General features: G+C 40.1%; 1 protein-coding gene across 1 annotated transcript in view; it reads right to left on the reverse strand.

The window, feature by feature from the left end:
- Positions 1-17709, reverse strand: part of LOC126106408 (uncharacterized protein CG43867) — a 429676-nt gene that overhangs the window by 16456 nt on the left and 395511 nt on the right. Inside the window, exons 22-24 of the mRNA XM_049912680.1 lie at positions 11344-11623; positions 9993-10100; positions 4523-4678 (exon numbers count right to left, since the gene is read on the reverse strand). Coding sequence (XP_049768637.1) covers positions 4523-4678; positions 9993-10100; positions 11344-11623 — 544 coding nt within the window. The remainder of the gene's footprint in view (positions 1-4522; positions 4679-9992; positions 10101-11343; positions 11624-17709) is intronic.

The raw sequence follows: 17709 nt of genomic DNA on the forward strand, positions 1-17709 counted from the left end.
AGAGTAAAAACCATGGTAGGGAGTAATCTGTGGCCTGAAACACTGTGAAATGTTGTTTCAGATGATGCAAATATGTTTCCCAATCTTCCTTAAAGTTATTAAAGGGCAGAAACAATGGCGGACTTGGGGGAGCATCAGAAACCGAGACACTCAGGAGCTGGTGTGGTAGGGTGCCTGTCCCATGAATTTGTGCGTCAGCAACTGCAAGAATTGATGTAAGACATTTAACTGGCACTGCTGCTGATGCATGAGCAGCTGCTGTTGCTCCAGGAGACTGACAAACTTAGCCTCCATGCCACTGAACCTTTCACCTAGTCACCAATGTTACAGCCACGAGCGATTGGTGAGTGGTGCATGGCAGAGAATGCAGATGCAAAGCCGACAGGGAGGGAAGCAGCTGGAGGCATTGCTAACAATGGACAAACAGGATGGGCAAACAAGTAGGGGATGGCAGACACTACGACAGAAACACAGGGACACACCAAACAACAACAGTATGTATCTCAAAACATGGAACTGGAACACAGTACGGCCGAGATGCACACGCAAACTATGGCGAGTACCAGACTGCCGGGGTAGCATCACACAGCCGCCTAAATATATTACCGCGGGAAATGCATTGTCCCTGAATTTCAAGTGGTACGGAGAGTGGCACACTCGCATGGCAAAGCTCACAGCGCAGGTGCGCGCCAGAACACAGAGACACCTAGCACGCATTCAACTTCCGCACCTTCTGACACCAGATACACTAGCATTAGATGTTCAAAAATGTAAAGCTGTACACTTCTTAAAAATAGGAACAATAATATACTATCACTGCAATATTTATGAGTCAGAATTGGAATCACATAATTCAAACAAATACCTGGGTCCTACAATTTGGAAGGATATAAAATGGAATGTCACACAGGCTCAGTTACAGAAAAAGCATGTAGCAGTCTATGGTTTATTAGTAGGATACCAGGAAAAGACAGTCAGTAAAAGATATTGCTTACAAAACACATATGCGACCCATCCTAGAACATTGCCCAAAAGTGTGAGACCCGTACCATAGAGTATTAACAGGGAATAATGAATTTACACAAAGATGGGTGCTTTAACTGGTCACAGGTTAGTACGACACATGGGAGAATGTCACAAATATGTTGAAAAAGACCAAATATCCCATGCAACCCTATTTACAAATGAGCAAAACAATATAAAGAGACCAGTCTAGAAATATATTACAGCAACCTACGTCTCATTCCCATAGCGACTGCAAAAATAAAATGAGACTAGAAAATCCCTGACAGATTAAAACTGTGCACCAAACTGCAACTTGAACCTGGGACCTTTGCCTTTAGCAGGCAAGTGTCTCTAGCAACTGAGCCATCCAGACATGACACACACAGTTCTACCTCCATCAGTACTCCATTTCCTACCCCCCAAACTTCAGTTCTCCTGCATACCTAGCAGAAACAACACCCCCAGAGGAAAGGACATTCTGAAGAAATGATTGAACGATAAACAAGGTGATTCTTTATAGGACAAATCTTTCACTCTGCACAGGGGAGTGGACTGTTTCGAAACTTCCTGGCTGGTTAATACTGTGTGCCAGACCAGACAGGCCAAGATTCTGGGTTCAAAGTCCAACCTGGCACACATTTTTGATCTGGCAGGAAGTTCCAAGTTAGTTAGTTTCACATTCCACGGATCATTTACATGATAAATTGTAATGATATAGAATGACACGTTTTACATGCACATCAAAAATTATTTTGTGGTCATTTACAAGTGGGATCTCTATTTACTCTAACATACAAAGGCAAGTTAGTAATTCCAGCTTATACCTTTTACACATTACAATAATAGAAATTCCTCTGTGGAACAGGACAAGTTGTCAAGGAAAAACCTTTTCAGTTTGCAATAAGATTTTACTCTGCTGTGGGTCACACATTTTATATCACTGAGTAAAGGGTAAAAAATTTTGATTGTAGATTCCTTTTTGTGCTAAAGACAACCTTAATGTGGCATAATGAATGTCACTTTTAGGGTTCTGTACCTCCATTGATAAAACTGGAACACTCATAAGATCACTTTGTTGTCTGTCTGCACAACTGTTAGGACCCCTTTTCCCACAGAATGGGTAGAGGCATCAAGTTGAAATTTATGTCATATGTTTTGATGCTCACTAATCACTCATCATAACCTGTAGGTACTTCTTGTTGAACTAGAATCATAAAATTTGGCAGGAAGCATGCTTTTACAGCACAGTTGCAGGAAAAAATCTGAAAACTGTTAATTTGCAATTATATCACATAATTTCTTTTGCAATTTGTTGTCCTTCTGTCTGACCATCAGTTAATACCAATTTTTCAGAGAAACAGGTAGAGGTATCAAGCTGAAATTTACATCATCACTAAGATCTATGGTCCCTTGGTGGTGTAAATAATTTAACCTTTTAAGTCAATGTGATACTCATAAACTCACTCATTAAAACCTGTAGATGAACTGTCAATAAACATATCGGGCCTGGTAGTAGTAGTGAAGTGTGTGCCTGGAAACTGAGAGGTCACAGGATAGAATCTCTGCTGAACCACAAATTATTCAGTCTTCATTTTAAGCTAGCCTTCACCTCTGAATGAAGTGAAGAGTTGCCACAAACAATATGTGGTTCAGATTCCACATGAAACTGTAGGTCCCCTTTCTCCAGTTGAATGACTGTGGTAGGTTAGAGATACGCAACACACCAAAGTGGCGTCCAACAGAAAGACTTGTGCCAACCAACTGAGCCAACTATTATTATCTATACATGAGGGAGGATCGGAAAGTAATGCACAATAATTTTTCCCCTCTGGTACTGCAGCTGCTACATTGAAATTTCACGACAACATAGTTTGAAATTGGCACTACATGGGGTATTTTGTTTTCATGTGCACCGCTTGTGAGAGAAGCCTGAACTATGAAACAAACATGGAATGCATGCTACTGTTGTCAAATTGTGAAGAGCAGTGAAATGTAGTTTGATATTTGTGAGCCAAAGGGCATAAACTGAATGAAATTCACAGGGGCATGTATGGAGATGACTTGTAAGGACCATAGCAGTATTTGCCAGTGCAGTACATTTTTCCAAGAGGACTACATGAATCTTAGTGATAACAGCTGCAACCCCACAGAATGCCAGAGGCATTGAAGCAATACTTTTGAATGACCAGAAAGTGCATCTGTGATCTTATTGCAGCAATTCAACATTTGCTATGGTGCAGTGACATGCTGAAATTTCATAAAGTTGGTGCTCACTGGATGCCTAAGAACCTGACAGACAATCACAAGGACCAGTGAATAATGACAAACTAGGGTCACCTAATGCGTTACGCTGCAGAAGAGCAGAACTTCCTGAAAGGAATTATCCATCACTGGTGATGAGACGGGGTTGCACCACTAAATGCTTGAAACCAAGCAGGCCTCTATAGAGTGCAAACATGCTGGTTCCCCAGTATGAAAAAAAACAAAGTGACTCAGTCTGCTAGGAAAGTGGTTGTGACAGTGTTCTGGGAAATGCACGGTGTGTTATTGGTAGACTTCACAGAACATGGGGACCACTGTGAATGCTGCAGCCTATATTAAAACTTCAGTTAAGTGACATTGTGCCCTTTGTGATGAATGCTACAACAATAATGCTGATGATGCCAAAATTCTTTATGACAATGCTCACCCCTGTCTGTGAGAAAATAGCCAAATTTGTGTGGGAGGCGCTCCAGCATCCACCATACTGTCTGCACCATTGGACTTTCACCTGTTTGGTCCCACGATGAAATTCCAGGCCGGCCAATGCTTTGCGGCAGATGCAGAAGTGAATTCAGCATTCCGCACATGACAATACTACAACCAAATAGACTTCTGAAAATATATTGAAACTGGTACCATGATGGAAGATGTTCTGAGAATGTTAGTGGTGATGTAGAAAAGTAGGTAAAAAATTTGTTCATTTGTGATTTCTTGTTTTGTTTTTTTGTTTTGATACCTATTAAGCATTTTGTTAATAATATTATTATGTGTTACTCTCCAATCTTCCTCACACAAAATTAAGTTTGTGCAGATCCCTCAGAGTGTGAGTCCAACTCACACTTGTCCAGTTTTTTCTTCTAGTGTCATAATTATGTACATCATTGTTCTTTGAACTGCAATGGATAATTTGCAACAAACTTCACGTGGGAAGAAACATACAGTGAATCAGTATTCAAAATGTGTAACTCCTCAAAACAAATATCTGCAAGATGATCAAGGGTGAGCACCACATATTTTTCTTACAGCACACACCCTGCTGCAGAGTGAAAAACCAATTTGGAAGTATTAGACTAATTACTACATACACAGAGGCACATCAACAGTTATTCTTCTTGCAGACTATATGAAAATTGAACTGGAAGAAGTCCGAAGATGCCATGCTGTGCAAAGCACCCTCCACCGTGTGCTTCACAACATTCTGCAGAGTACGGACACAAACACAGAATGCAGACATGCAGACAGCCACGGGACTCACCGGCGGAGCTGCCTGAGACTGCTGCTGTGCGGCTCCACGGCCGCGGACGGAGCGGTGGGAGCCGTTGCGGGTGAGTGTCCCCATCTGAGGCGTGCCGGGCAGCGTGTGGCCCATGGCGTTCATGTAGTCTGCGATCAGCAGTGTCAGCTCCAGGATCTGAAACAGGTGCCACCGAGTGAAGTCCAACGAACTGAATCATGGTGCCGCAGCTATGAACAGAACTCTGTCTCGTACAATTTGTGTGTAAATCCAGGCTCGTCTGGCAAACTTTCAAAGAATATGCAGAATGTTTTGATATAAGGAAGCCTCATTTTTGTAATCGGTTTGTCATTTAAACTTCAACTTGTCCATATTATAGAGAAATAGATGAATTCCACAATTCTCCTATGAATTTTATAAACACAGTGTGCTGCTTCAGTTTCATTTTTAACCCCTTAACATGAAACCCGAGTTATCTCATTTTTATTATTTTGACAGAAATGTAAAATTGCAGTAAGAGAACATCTGGTATGACATTTGTAGCCTAGCTGTCATGTTTTGGTTGAGGTGGTTGCCACTAAATATTGTCTTTACTATGTGCTGCTTTGGATACTCAGCATGTATTGTTATTTAGGCAATAGTTTCAAAAAAGGATTATTATAGTGATCCTGAGTTTGACATTTAATTAGTATCTCAGAGAGTGGAGAAGAATGTGACGTTAATACATTAGAGACTGACAGTGATGACAGTTCATCAGCTGAGTGACAAGTGCCTGTGATGCATGTGATAAATACATCCACTGTGCTCCAGCCAGCTCCCCCAAGATTTATGTTCACAGGAAACCATTTTGAAATAAATGATTAGACTTCAAAGCTACACAGAAACTAAAAAATGACGTCATGTTCCAGGATATTTTTGTCAAAGTCCAGTGCACGAGTATACTTAGGATTTTATTATTGGTGATTTTCAAAATTTTGGAACTCATTATTTTGAGCTTTAAAAGCCATCTCTATATGTCTATGTGAAATTTTTTTCTGCTATCAAGCATTTTATATGCTACTGCTGTTGTCATAGTACAAAACAAAATAATACATATTATAATAATATAATATGATAACAAAGATAACAGTTAAAGCACACAGATTTACACACAAACATACAAGGAGTATAAGTTAAAATGCAAGGTCTTCTTTTGCACTATCAACATAGTACTAGGTTTCTAATGAGGTAATGTGTGCTGATGGCAGTGCACATAACTTCAATTACAGGCAGCTGTTATGATTCTTGATTACACTGATAAAGAGCTGGTCAGTCATTTCTTTGTGACATGTGTCATGACCACCTTAAATTTGGTTTTCTTTTGTGTAGAGCAGGCAACAAGACTGCCAGGATGTTCAGTTTCTTGAAAAGTGGTTTACAGGATACATTATTTTTTAAAACACCTCCTTCTTCTGCTAAATAACAGAACTTTTTGCCCCGGAGGGTCTGCCCCAAAGCAGTGTGCAGTACATCATTTGGCTATGTCAGAATGCATAATACGAACTAAACAATATATTTGCACTCACTCATACTTTAAGTTTGTGTAATAAGTATATGGATTTCATCATCAGGAAAAACAAAAATAGAAACAAAACTAGCAGTATACAGGTCAGAGTGTAAAATGTTAGGTCCCTTAATTGGACAGGTAGGTTAGAAAATTTAAAAAGAGAAATAGTTAGGTTGATATTAAATGTTGAGGGGGTTATTGAAGGTTGAAGGCAGAAGGAACAGGGCTTTTGCTCAGGTGAGTACTGGGTAATAAATACAAAATCAAATACGGGTAATGCATGAGTTGGTTTAATAACAAATAAGAAAATAGGAATGTGAGTAAGCTACTATGAACAACACTGTGAATCCATTATCATAGACAAGACAGACATAAAGGCAACACCAACCACAGTAGTACATGTTTATATGCCAACTAGTTCCACAGATGATTAATAGAATGAAAGACTGTAAAATGTGGTAAAAGAAATTATTTAGATAGTTAAGGGAGAGGTCAATTTAATTGTGAGAGGGGACTGTAATTCAGTATTAGGAAGAGTAAGAAAAGGAAAAATAATAGGTGAACATGGACTGCGAGAAAGGAACGAAAGAGAAAGCCATCTGGTAGAATTTTTCATAGAACATATTTTAATCATTGCTGACACTTGGTTTAAGAATCATGAAAGAAGGTTGCACACCTTGAAGAGACCTGGAGAAACTGGAAGGTTTCAGATTGATTATATAATGGTAAGAGTTAGAAACCAGATTTTAAATTGTGAGGTGTTTCCAGAGGTAGAAGTGGACTCTGATCATAATTTATTGATTATGAACTGTAGATTAAAACTAAAGAAACTGCAAAAAGGTAGGAAGTTCAGAAAATGGGACCTGGATAATTTGAAAGAACCAGATATGTTGAGGGTTTCAGAGGGAGCATAAGGCAATGATAGACCCAAACAGGGGAGAGGAATACAGTAGAAGATGAATTGTTAGCTTTGTGATATGAAAGAGTGAAGGCAGCAGAGGAACACATAGATAAAAAGACAAGCCCTAGTAGAATTCCTTGGCTAACACAGGAGCTATTGAATTTAACAGATGAAAGGAGAAAATATAAAAATGTAGCACATGAAGCAGGTGGAAGGAAATACGAATGTCTAAAAAATGAATATAATAGAGGGAAATATTCCACGTGGGAAAAATTATCTAAAAACAAAGATGATGAGACTTACCAAACAAAAGTGCTGGCAGGTCGACAGACACACAAACAAACACAAACATACACACAAAATTCAAGCTTTCGCAACCCACGGTTGCTTCATCAGGAAAGAGGGAAGGAGAGGGAAAGACGAAAGGATGTGGGTTTTAAGGGAGAGGGTAAGGAGTCATTCCAATCCCGGGAGTGGAAAGACTTACCTTAGAGGGAAAAAAGGACAGGTATATACTCGCACACACACACATATCCATCCGCACATACACAGACACAAGCAGACATTTGTAAAGGCAAAGAGTTTGGGCAGAGAGGTCAGTCGAGGTGGAGGTAAAGAGGCAAAGATGTTGTTGAAAGACAGGTGAGGTATGAGTGGCGGCAACTCGAAATTAGTGGAGGTTGAGGCCTGGCGGATTAAAAAATGAGATTGACAGGAAGTACAAAACAGTTCAGCAGGAATGGCTAGAGGACAAATGTAAGGATAGAGAAACATATGTAATAAGGGGAAAGATGGATATCACCTATAGGGAAATTAAAGAGACATTTCAAGAAAAGAGGGAAACCAGTCGTAAACAAAGAAGGGGAAGCTGAAAGATGGAAGGAGTATACAGAGGGTCTTTGACAGAGTACTGAAATACCTAAGTTGAAACAAGGCCCCAGAAGTAGATGAATTCAATCAGAACTATGGCAAACCTTGTGAGAGCCAGCCATGACAAAAGAGGTGTGCAAGATGTATGAGACAGACAAAATACCCTCAGGCTTCAAGAAAAATGTAATAATTCCAATTCCAAAGAAAACAAGTGCTGACAGGTGTGAATGTTACCAAACTATCAGTTTCATAACCCATGGTTTCAAAATACTAACATGAATTCTTTACAGAAGAAAGGAAAAACTGGTAGGAGCTGACCTTACGGAAGACCAGTTTGGATCCCAGAGAAACATAGAAATATGTGACGCAATGCTGACACTATGACTTATCTTAGAAGCTAGGCTAAGGAAAGGCAAACCTACATTTATAGCTTTTGTAGATTTGGAGAGAGCTTCTGACAGTGGTGACAAAAGTACACACTTTGAAATTGTGAAGGTACCAGGGGTAAACTACAGGGAGTGAAAGGTTATTTACAGCTTGTATAGAAACCAGATGACAGTTATAAGAGTCAAGTGGCATGAAGCGGAAGCACTGCTTGAGAAGGGTCTGAAATAGGATTGTGGCATATCCCTGATGTTATTCAATCAGTACGCTGAGCAAGCAGTAAGAGAAACCAAAGAACAATTTGGAGAAAGAAGTAAAGTTTAGGGAGACAAAATAAAAATTTTGAGGTTTGTTGATGGCATTGTTATTCTGTTAGAGGCAGCAAAATATTTGGAAGGACAACTGAACAGAATGGATAGTGTCTTGAAAGGAGGACAATAATTAGCTATGGCAGGAAGAGAATAGTGGCTTTTGAAATGTTGTGCTACAGAAGAAAGATTAGATGGGCAGAGCATGTAACCAATGAGGAGGTACTGAAGAGAACTGGGAAGAAAAGAAATTAATGAATCAACTTGACTAAAAGAAGGGACTGGCTGGTAGTACACACTCTGAGACATCAAGGGATCACCAATACAATATTGGAGGGAAGTGTGGGGAGTAAAAGTTGAAAAAGGAGACCAAGAGACGAATACAGTAAGGAGATTCAGAAGGGTGCAGGCTGCAATAGTTATTCAGAGATGAAGAGACTTGCACAGGATAGAGTAGCATGGTAAGCTGCATCAAATCAGTTTTCAGACTGAAGACCACAACATAATCAACAGCAACAACTATATGACTGTGGATAATTTAATATATTTAGTATATGTGTGGTGGATCCATGTTAATTTAGGATTCAGGTGTAAATACAGCAGATTAATGAGTATACAATCAATGTCAGAATTACGTAAACTACAGATTATATTTTCACATTTACTATGATTTACAGCTAATTCTTCATATTTGAGGCACATACTGGACATTCTAAGTCTATCTTTCCTCTATCCCTTTAGGTCATTTCCAGTTTCAATGAATGTGGTATCATCAGCATAAAGACCAGATTTTTATAACAAGATACTACACAGTCATTCACATAAATTATAAACAGTAAGGGTCTGAGCACAGAAAATTCAGTAGACCATTGGAATCCAGAACTCTAATAGCGCCTTCTGCTTCCTACTGCCAAGGTAAGATTCTGTTACTAGGACTATCACAGTGTATATATTAGAATCTGATGACTCACCTAGTTAAATGCATTGCTGAGAACAACTAGTAGGGTATCAATTTCCTAGACCATATATTTGTCCACAACCATTGAGCTGGTCAATTTTTATGGAACATGTCATAGTGAAGGACACAGTTCCAAGTCAAAAAACAGTAACACAACATGACAAACAGTTCATTAATATTGCTAACACTCTCAGTTTTCCTGTACCAAATTAGTACTGCAACTCAAATATCAGATTTATTGCCACTTTTGTCATTATGATAGTACAGTTAGAGTTGCTATCAAGTAGCCATAGTCCATAAAACTTTATTGTTCCTGACATTTCATCCATAGGTGATTTGAACAGAGAAATCTCTAGTAAAGGCTGTGTCATTTTTTTTCCTAATGTTATAAGACAATCATCCGTACAAAGACTGACAAGGCCAATTTCAGTGACTCTTACAAATTAAATCAAACTGCTGTTCACAGACACTTCACAGAGTTAAGAAACAGAAAGTAATTCCATTGAAAAAATAGTATATGTTACCTTTGGTTTGCTAAGAGCAAAAAGCATCTTTTGAGAAGCTCCCCCTCCAGATTCGTCAGATCCGACGACAAGCATGAAGTCGTCCTGGCAGCCTCCAAATGTGACAACCTAAAAACATTTAATTCATAATTATGATAACAGCACACTCATTTTAACCAATTTATTAAAAAAAAAAATCACAAAGAGAGCTCTAGCAGGGAAATTTCTGCAACTGTTCTGCCATGACTTGTCAACCCTATTAGCAGATAATCACATATTTCTATTTTTTACACAAACTGGAGAAATACAGTTGATTGTCTAGCTGCCTACTGACAGTACTTGGTAAGTACTGGCCAGAGTCTTGTCTCATAAATTATAGTTTCCTCAAGTGAATTTTCATTTAGATGCTAACAACAATACTGAATTCAGAAGCGAAGGATCTAGTTCAAATTCTGAAAGTGATTGGGACATAAAAAAATGGAGGGCTGATGGAGGTAATGTTAGGAAGCAGGAAACACAAAGGATAAAATGTACAGGCAATGCCCACAAGAAAGAATCAGCCAGTGTGTGGATCAAGAGAGATTCAACGTTTCAGAATTTACGTAGACCCTGGTCAACGTTTGTGCAATTTTCTTTTTCTTTCTCTTCCCTGCCCTTCACATTCCTTTTTCCTTGATGAAAGTTTTATAAGTTCAGCAGCTAGACAGTCAATTGTTTACATGCATCATTAATGTAAAATATTGCTATTATTAATTTTTAACTTCTATATTTGACACATTGTTACAAACAGACAGAACAGTTCTCCAGTTTTTACCCTCTGGAGACAAATTCCAGCACTGCAGATAAATATATTTAATAGTGAAAAGTTATTCTTCCTTTCTCAGCAATAAAAGAGATAAAGGTTGGGGGAATGTTAATAGCGAGGGGCAAGTGAATTTTTCAACTTCCTGTCTGATGTCTACCAACAACCTGTAATAGACTTTTGCTTGCGCCCAAGAATAAAACCCCATCCTGGACCATAGTCTATACGGAAATCACTTTCCCTTCTGGCACTGTAGCTGTGTATTTCACAATTCATCTTAAATAGTCCACTCTAATAACTAACCGTAAATACCATCCCCCCCCTCTCTCTCCCCCTCCCCAACCCCCTCCCACCCCTCTGTGCATGTGCACGTGTGTGTGTGTGTGTGTGTATGTGTGTGTGTGGGTGGGTGGGTGGGTGTGTCAGAGAGAGAGAGTTTCACCGAGTGATACGATATTGTCAATGTAAACTAAAATCCTTGAAGCAAATTGTAACCTCATTAAAAGCATTATTCTTGTCAACCAGCTCACACATTTGACACCGTAGGAAGGTACGGGACAGTCAGCTAACCTGAGCATACGGGTACTTGACGAGGGGTGACATGGTGCTCAGCTCGAGCAGCGATACACCGTCCTCGGCCGCAGCTATCCACAGGGGAGCACCCACTTCTGGCATGGCGGCAGTCGTGGATTCTGGGGGCAGCGGCACAGGTGCGCGAAGTCGCGCCTGGAACAGCGACGCCCCGAACAGCGACCACTTGCGTGTGCACGTCAGGTAGATCCGCACGCAGTCGAGCACCGTGCGCCCACGCAGTGACGACCACTTCTCCGCCAGCACGTCCTGCAGCTCCCTGCAATCCCAGAGATTCCTGTAGCAAAATCTTCCTCATCACAATGTGTTTCTGAGTAAAAGTTACAGTGTGTATAATTGTACCGTGTCATGTTCCATATATACAGTAGCTTATTATTTCAAATCTTAGAGAACAACATCATGGAACTGCCAGAACCTGTTTCAATGTACATTTATTGACTGATGTCAGACCTGGTGGTCTATTAATGAAACATGCGCCTAGAAACCGAGAGGTCGCAAGGTCGAATACCGGTAGGATTGCCAAAATATTCAGTCTGGCTTTAATCTAGCCTCCACCTCATTGCAATGTGAAAAAATGTCAAGAACAACACGTGGTTTGGATTCCATGTTAAAATGTAGGCCTCCTTTCCTTGATTCAATAAAACTAAGGAGATGCAAGTCACTGAAGAGGTATCCAATTGAAAGACTTGCACTAGGCCATTGAAGCAAGTGAAATTTTATTGACTGGCAACCACTTTCAGTCTTTAAGTCACAGATTAACACAACAATATAAAGATCATGATGCAGCTTTGACAGGGACAATGCTGAACACTGCAACAGACTGTTAATTTTTGGACTCAATGAGTGATTAAAAATGTATAAAACAGTATAACGAGGCGGCTGAAGCTTTGCACTTGACATATGTGTCTCAAGTTGACATCATAACAGTTTAACAAGTGAAGAATGAGAAGCATGAGGTGCTAGGTATATGGCACAAACCAATCGCAGCACAGTAATTGCTTCTGGTTGTGACATCAAAGCGTCTGCATTTCCTGCTTTGTTTTCTGTGTACATGTGGCATTGTGGTTGGTGTCTACAGTGTGCTTGCATTGTTCTGTGCTTTAGGAAATTCTAATACCTGAAAAATGCCACAGAAAAGAGTTCATTTGCCCAGTGACAATCCTTCATGTTGAGGTGTGCCACTGAACAGCTGAGCGCTAAAGTTACTATTGAGAACTTATAAGTTTTACGAGCAGGATAAATAATACATAAGTATTCAGGGACAGCCATCAGTTCCTACCAACAAAGTAGTGAAACACACATCAGAAACTCTTGGAATTAGTGCAAGAACAGTAGTAAGGGAATGTTACTGCAAAAGTTGGAAGATGTAGACATGAGCCACTATGATTCCGAGGCGTGTGGATCAGATAATGTATTTTTAGCAACTCCTGGAAAGAATAAAAAGCAGCCTTACCCTGTTACCAACTTAGTTTATTTCTAGATTGATGAAGTTCACAGGAATGTTTATGTTACTACAGCAGAAAAGGGTATCATACCGTAGCAAAGTTGCTAGTGTTGTTAAAAGAAAGTGAACATTTCAGGGGTGGGAAAACATCACTAAAATTTTTACTGAAAAACATGTGTTTTGTTTCTAAAGCACTAGACAGATGCAAAGTCCTGTTACAAATGGCACATATTGTAATGGCTCAAAGCATATTCTTGCACAACATTCTGAGTGAGGACATTTGTTCCATAATACACTAGACAGAATGTGGGCTAATGCCAGGAAAGCTGTAAGTAAATGCTGGATGGATGGCACTCCAAGCAGTAGTGGTCATCAGCTGAAGGGAAGAGGAGAAAGATTAATTGTGGTCCATGCAGGTTCTTCCAGTGGTTTTGTTGCTGATGCACTTTTAGTTTCTTGGTCCAAAAGGACAGGCAATTACCATGAAGACATGGACTACACACAGTTTGTTAAGTGGTTCAGGAACCTGTTAAAACAGTTCCCCATCCCTATAACAATTGTAATGCTCCACATCATTCAGTTATACTGAAGAAATTCCCAACCACAAATGACTGCAAAGAAGTTATGGTGCAGTGGTTACAGGCATGAATTATTGACTGAAGATATGATAATGATGAAGCTTCTGTTGTACTCGCTCATTAAAGAAAGTAAGCCTATGTTTTCTACATATGTAGTACATGAAATCACAGTAGAGCAGCATCATATTGTAATAAGGCTGGCACCATATCACTGCCATTTCAACTCCATCACATTAGTATCGACTGATGTGAAGATGTAAATAAGGAATGATAACAGGTCCTTTACAATGGCAGAGGTGGAAAGGCTGTCGCATGATGTTATTGTAAATGTGGATGCAGCATCATGGAGGAAAAAGATCAGGCACAATGAAATACTTATTCGAGCAGCACAGACAACGGATGGCATTATCAGTGACCATAAACAGCTAATGGTCTGTCTTGATGATGACAATAATGAAGACAGTTTTGATGCTCATTCTGACAACAGTGAAGACAGGGAGCTGGATGGAATTGCGCCATGTTGCCATAAAATGGTGACTAAAACTATGAATATCTTTATTGCTTCACTGTTATTGTAAAATGTAAAGCAAGAAGTTACAATCTCTACTATTATTTATTTTGTAAACTTGGTACCGTATTGTTTTCAAGATATCGGTCATCATCAAATGATAATTTACTCTATTTATTTGCTTTGTTATTGAAAGTATGTGCTTTGTTGTACTTATACCTTCAGTATTATGCAGATGTTCATTTGCAGTCATTGTGGTAGCAACTCAAAAACACATTCTCATATACAGTGTTACATTTACGAGAGGGAACAGATATCCAAATCATCTGCTATGTGTATAGAGGCTGCTGTTGCAACATCGCTAATGAAATATAGCCAACCTGCCTTGACATAACATCAACTGTCATGTGCAGTGTTTCACCAGCACAGTATCAAGGTGCATGCAAGTGACAGATGTTGCAAATCAAAACAATTATGCATTTGACATTCAAGAGCCTTCCTTTAAGCCACTGTAGTGTTAATCTGTGACTCGAATTCAATCATTCAGCTGCTTACAGTATACTTTATAGCAGCTTTTGGTGGTTCCATGGTGCCATTCTTTAAGCACTATGCAGTACTGTTTGCAGAAAGGTAAATCATAAGCATTTTGAAAACAAATCAGTGAAAGTGCACAGAAAGGCAGGAAAGAATCTCATCACAAAATGATATGACACTAGTGGTGCCAGTAGTCGTATTCATATGTAGTATGACATTTAAAACTTTCAAAACAAATTCCTATTTTTCCAGTGAAACTTAAGCTCTGCAGGCACAGAAAAGTAACATCACTGATGCTAACTGTGGCCATCTTGAGGAAGAGAAGAGGCGCAATTACTCATTACGGGGCTCACGTCCATATGTGGATGTGCCGGACTGCAGTGCCTGCCTCGTTCACTGTGTGCGAGACTTGCGTTATGTGATGCCATAACGAAGTGCTCAACTTCGGGTGTGCTGAACACAATCTTGTGAAGGAATTGGTGGTTATGGTACCATGTGATGTCGCAGTTGTATACCAGAAGTGGCAAACAGCCCTGTATAGATGGTGAATCATCTGAAATTTGCACCTCTTTTATTTCATGATTGGTTCAAGATGTTGAAATGAGGTTTTTGGCACATAATAGTATGCAGAGGAGCATGTAAATCGATTATACAGGGCTATTACAAATGATTGAAGTGATTTCATAAATTCACTGTAGCTCCATTCATTGACATTTGGTCACGACACACTACAGATATGTAGAAAAACTCATAAAGTTTTGTTCGGCTGAAGCCGCACTTCAGGTTTCTGCCGCCAGAGCGCTCGAGAGCGCAGTGAGACAAAATGGCAACAGGAGCCGAGAAAGCGTATGTCGTGCTTGACATGCACTCACATCAGTCAGTCATAACAGTGAAACGACATTTCAGGACGAAGTTCAACAAAGATCCACCAACTGCTAACTCCATTCGGCGATGGTATGCGCAGTTTAAAGCTTCTGGATGCCTCTGTAAGGGGAAATCAACGGGTCGGCCTGCAGTGAGCGAAGAAACGGTTGAACGCGTGCGGGCAAGTTTCACGGGTAGCCCGCGGAAGTCGACGAATAAAGCAAGCAGGGAGCTAAACCTACCACAGCCGACGGTTTGGAAAATCTTATGGAAAAGGCTAAAGCAGAAGCCTTACCGTTTACAATTGCTACAAGCCCTGACACCCGATGACAAAGTCAAACGCTTTGAAATTTCGGCGCGGTTGCAACAGCTCATGGAAGAGGATGCGTTCAGTGCGAAACTTGTTTTCAGTAATGAAGCAACATATTTTCTTAATGGTGAAGTGAACAGACACAATGTGCGAATCTGGGCAGTAGAGAATCCTCACGCATTCATGCAGCAAATTGGCAATTCACCAGAAGTTAACGTGTTTCGTGCAATCTCACGGTTTAAAGTTTACGGCCCCTTTTTCTTCTGCGAAAAAAACGTTACAGGACACGTGTATCTGGACATGCTGGAAAATTGGCTCATGCCACAACTGGAGACCGACAGCGCCGACTTCATCTTTCAACAGGATGGTGCTCCACCGCACTCCCATCATGATGTTCGGCATTTCTTAAACAGGAGATTGGAAAACCGATGGATCGGTCATGGTGGAGATCATGATCAGCAATTCATGTCATGGCCTCCACGCTCTCCCGACTTAACCCCATGCGATTTCTTTCTGTGGGGTCATGTGAAAGATTCAGTGTTTAAACCTCCTCTACCAAGAAACGTGCCAGAACTGCAAGCTTGCATCAACGATGCTTTCGAACTCATTGATGGGGACATGCTGCGCCGAGTGTGGGAGGAACTTGATTATCGGCTTGATGTGTGCCGAATCACTAAAGGGGCACATATCGAACATTTGTGAATGCCTAAAAAAACTTTTTGAGTTTTTGTATGTGTGTGCAAAGCATTGTGAAAATATCTCAAATAATAAAGTTATTGTAGAGCTGTGAAATCTTCAATCGTTTGTAATAACCCTGTATTTGTAATACTCTTAGCTCTTATAACAACCAAGATATGAAACAAGATTTTTCTTTTCTTTTTTTAATGGAGTGATTTTTTTAAGCATTTAAAAGCTTTTGATAAAATAAGTTACTGCAGTTGTTGTTACTGAGATCTTCAGTCTGCAGACCGGTTTGATGCAGCTCTCCATTATACTCTATCCCGTGCAAGTCTCTTAATCTTTGACTACCTACTGCAACCTGCATCCATTTGAACCTACTTACTGTATTCGTCTCTTGCTCTCTGTCTACAATTTTTACAGCCCGCACTTCCCTCCATTACCAGAATGATGATTTCTTGGTTCTGAGAAAGTGTGGTGCAGATTTATAAACAACTGCATCCAACTGGTCCATTCTTTTTCAGTTATTCTTGCATCAACAGTGATGTTTACCTGCACATTCTAGATGGAAGCTTTCTAGATATGTGAACTGGAGGCGATGATCTGATTTGGTGGCTGTCGGGATTGCCTGTCCTCACACCACTAGACTTCTTTGTATGTGGATTTTAAAGGATCAAGTGTACCAAACCTAGGTTAAGACCTACAGGACTTGAAGTATTGCATTTGAATGTGTCTCCTTCAAGTTCCTGGAGCATATGTGGAGAGAAATCAAATACCGACTGGACATTGTCTGAGCCAATAGCAATGCACATATTGGTGTGTATTAATGAGACAGCAAAACTTTGTGAGGTACACAGTCATGTGATACAAACCAATATGTCATTATCTAGTGAGGTTGTGAAGTTATTAACATTAAAAAAATTATGAACACCCTGCATTTCTCACTGTGTTGAACAACATGAAATCCACATCCACCCAGGATTGGAGCAACTGAATCACATTCTCCTTCAGGGTTTTGACTACCTCTCATCATACCCGGAAATGAGGAATATCCCACCCACTATCTTCTCTAACCCACCCACAATGGTACTCCACCAGCTACCAAACCTGCACAATATCCTCATCCATCCCTGCTCAACTCCTGCTCCCAACCCCCTGCCTCATGGCTAATTATTATTATTATTATTATTATTGTTGTTGTTGTTGTTGTTGTTTTTTAGTCATCAGTCTTCTGACTTGTTTGCTGTGTCCCATCACGAATTTCTCTCCTGTGCCAACCTCTTCATATCCCTGTAATAGAGCTAGATGCAATACCCGCCTGATACATCTCCTACCACCACCTACTTTAGTCCGGTCACAAGCATCACATATCCTATAAAAAGCAGGGCTACCTCTGAAAACAGTCGTGTGATCTACCAGCTATGCTACA

The sequence above is a fragment of the Schistocerca cancellata genome, chromosome 10 (assembly GCF_023864275.1).
Source record: "Schistocerca cancellata isolate TAMUIC-IGC-003103 chromosome 10, iqSchCanc2.1, whole genome shotgun sequence".
NCBI lineage: Eukaryota > Metazoa > Arthropoda > Insecta > Orthoptera > Acrididae > Schistocerca > Schistocerca cancellata.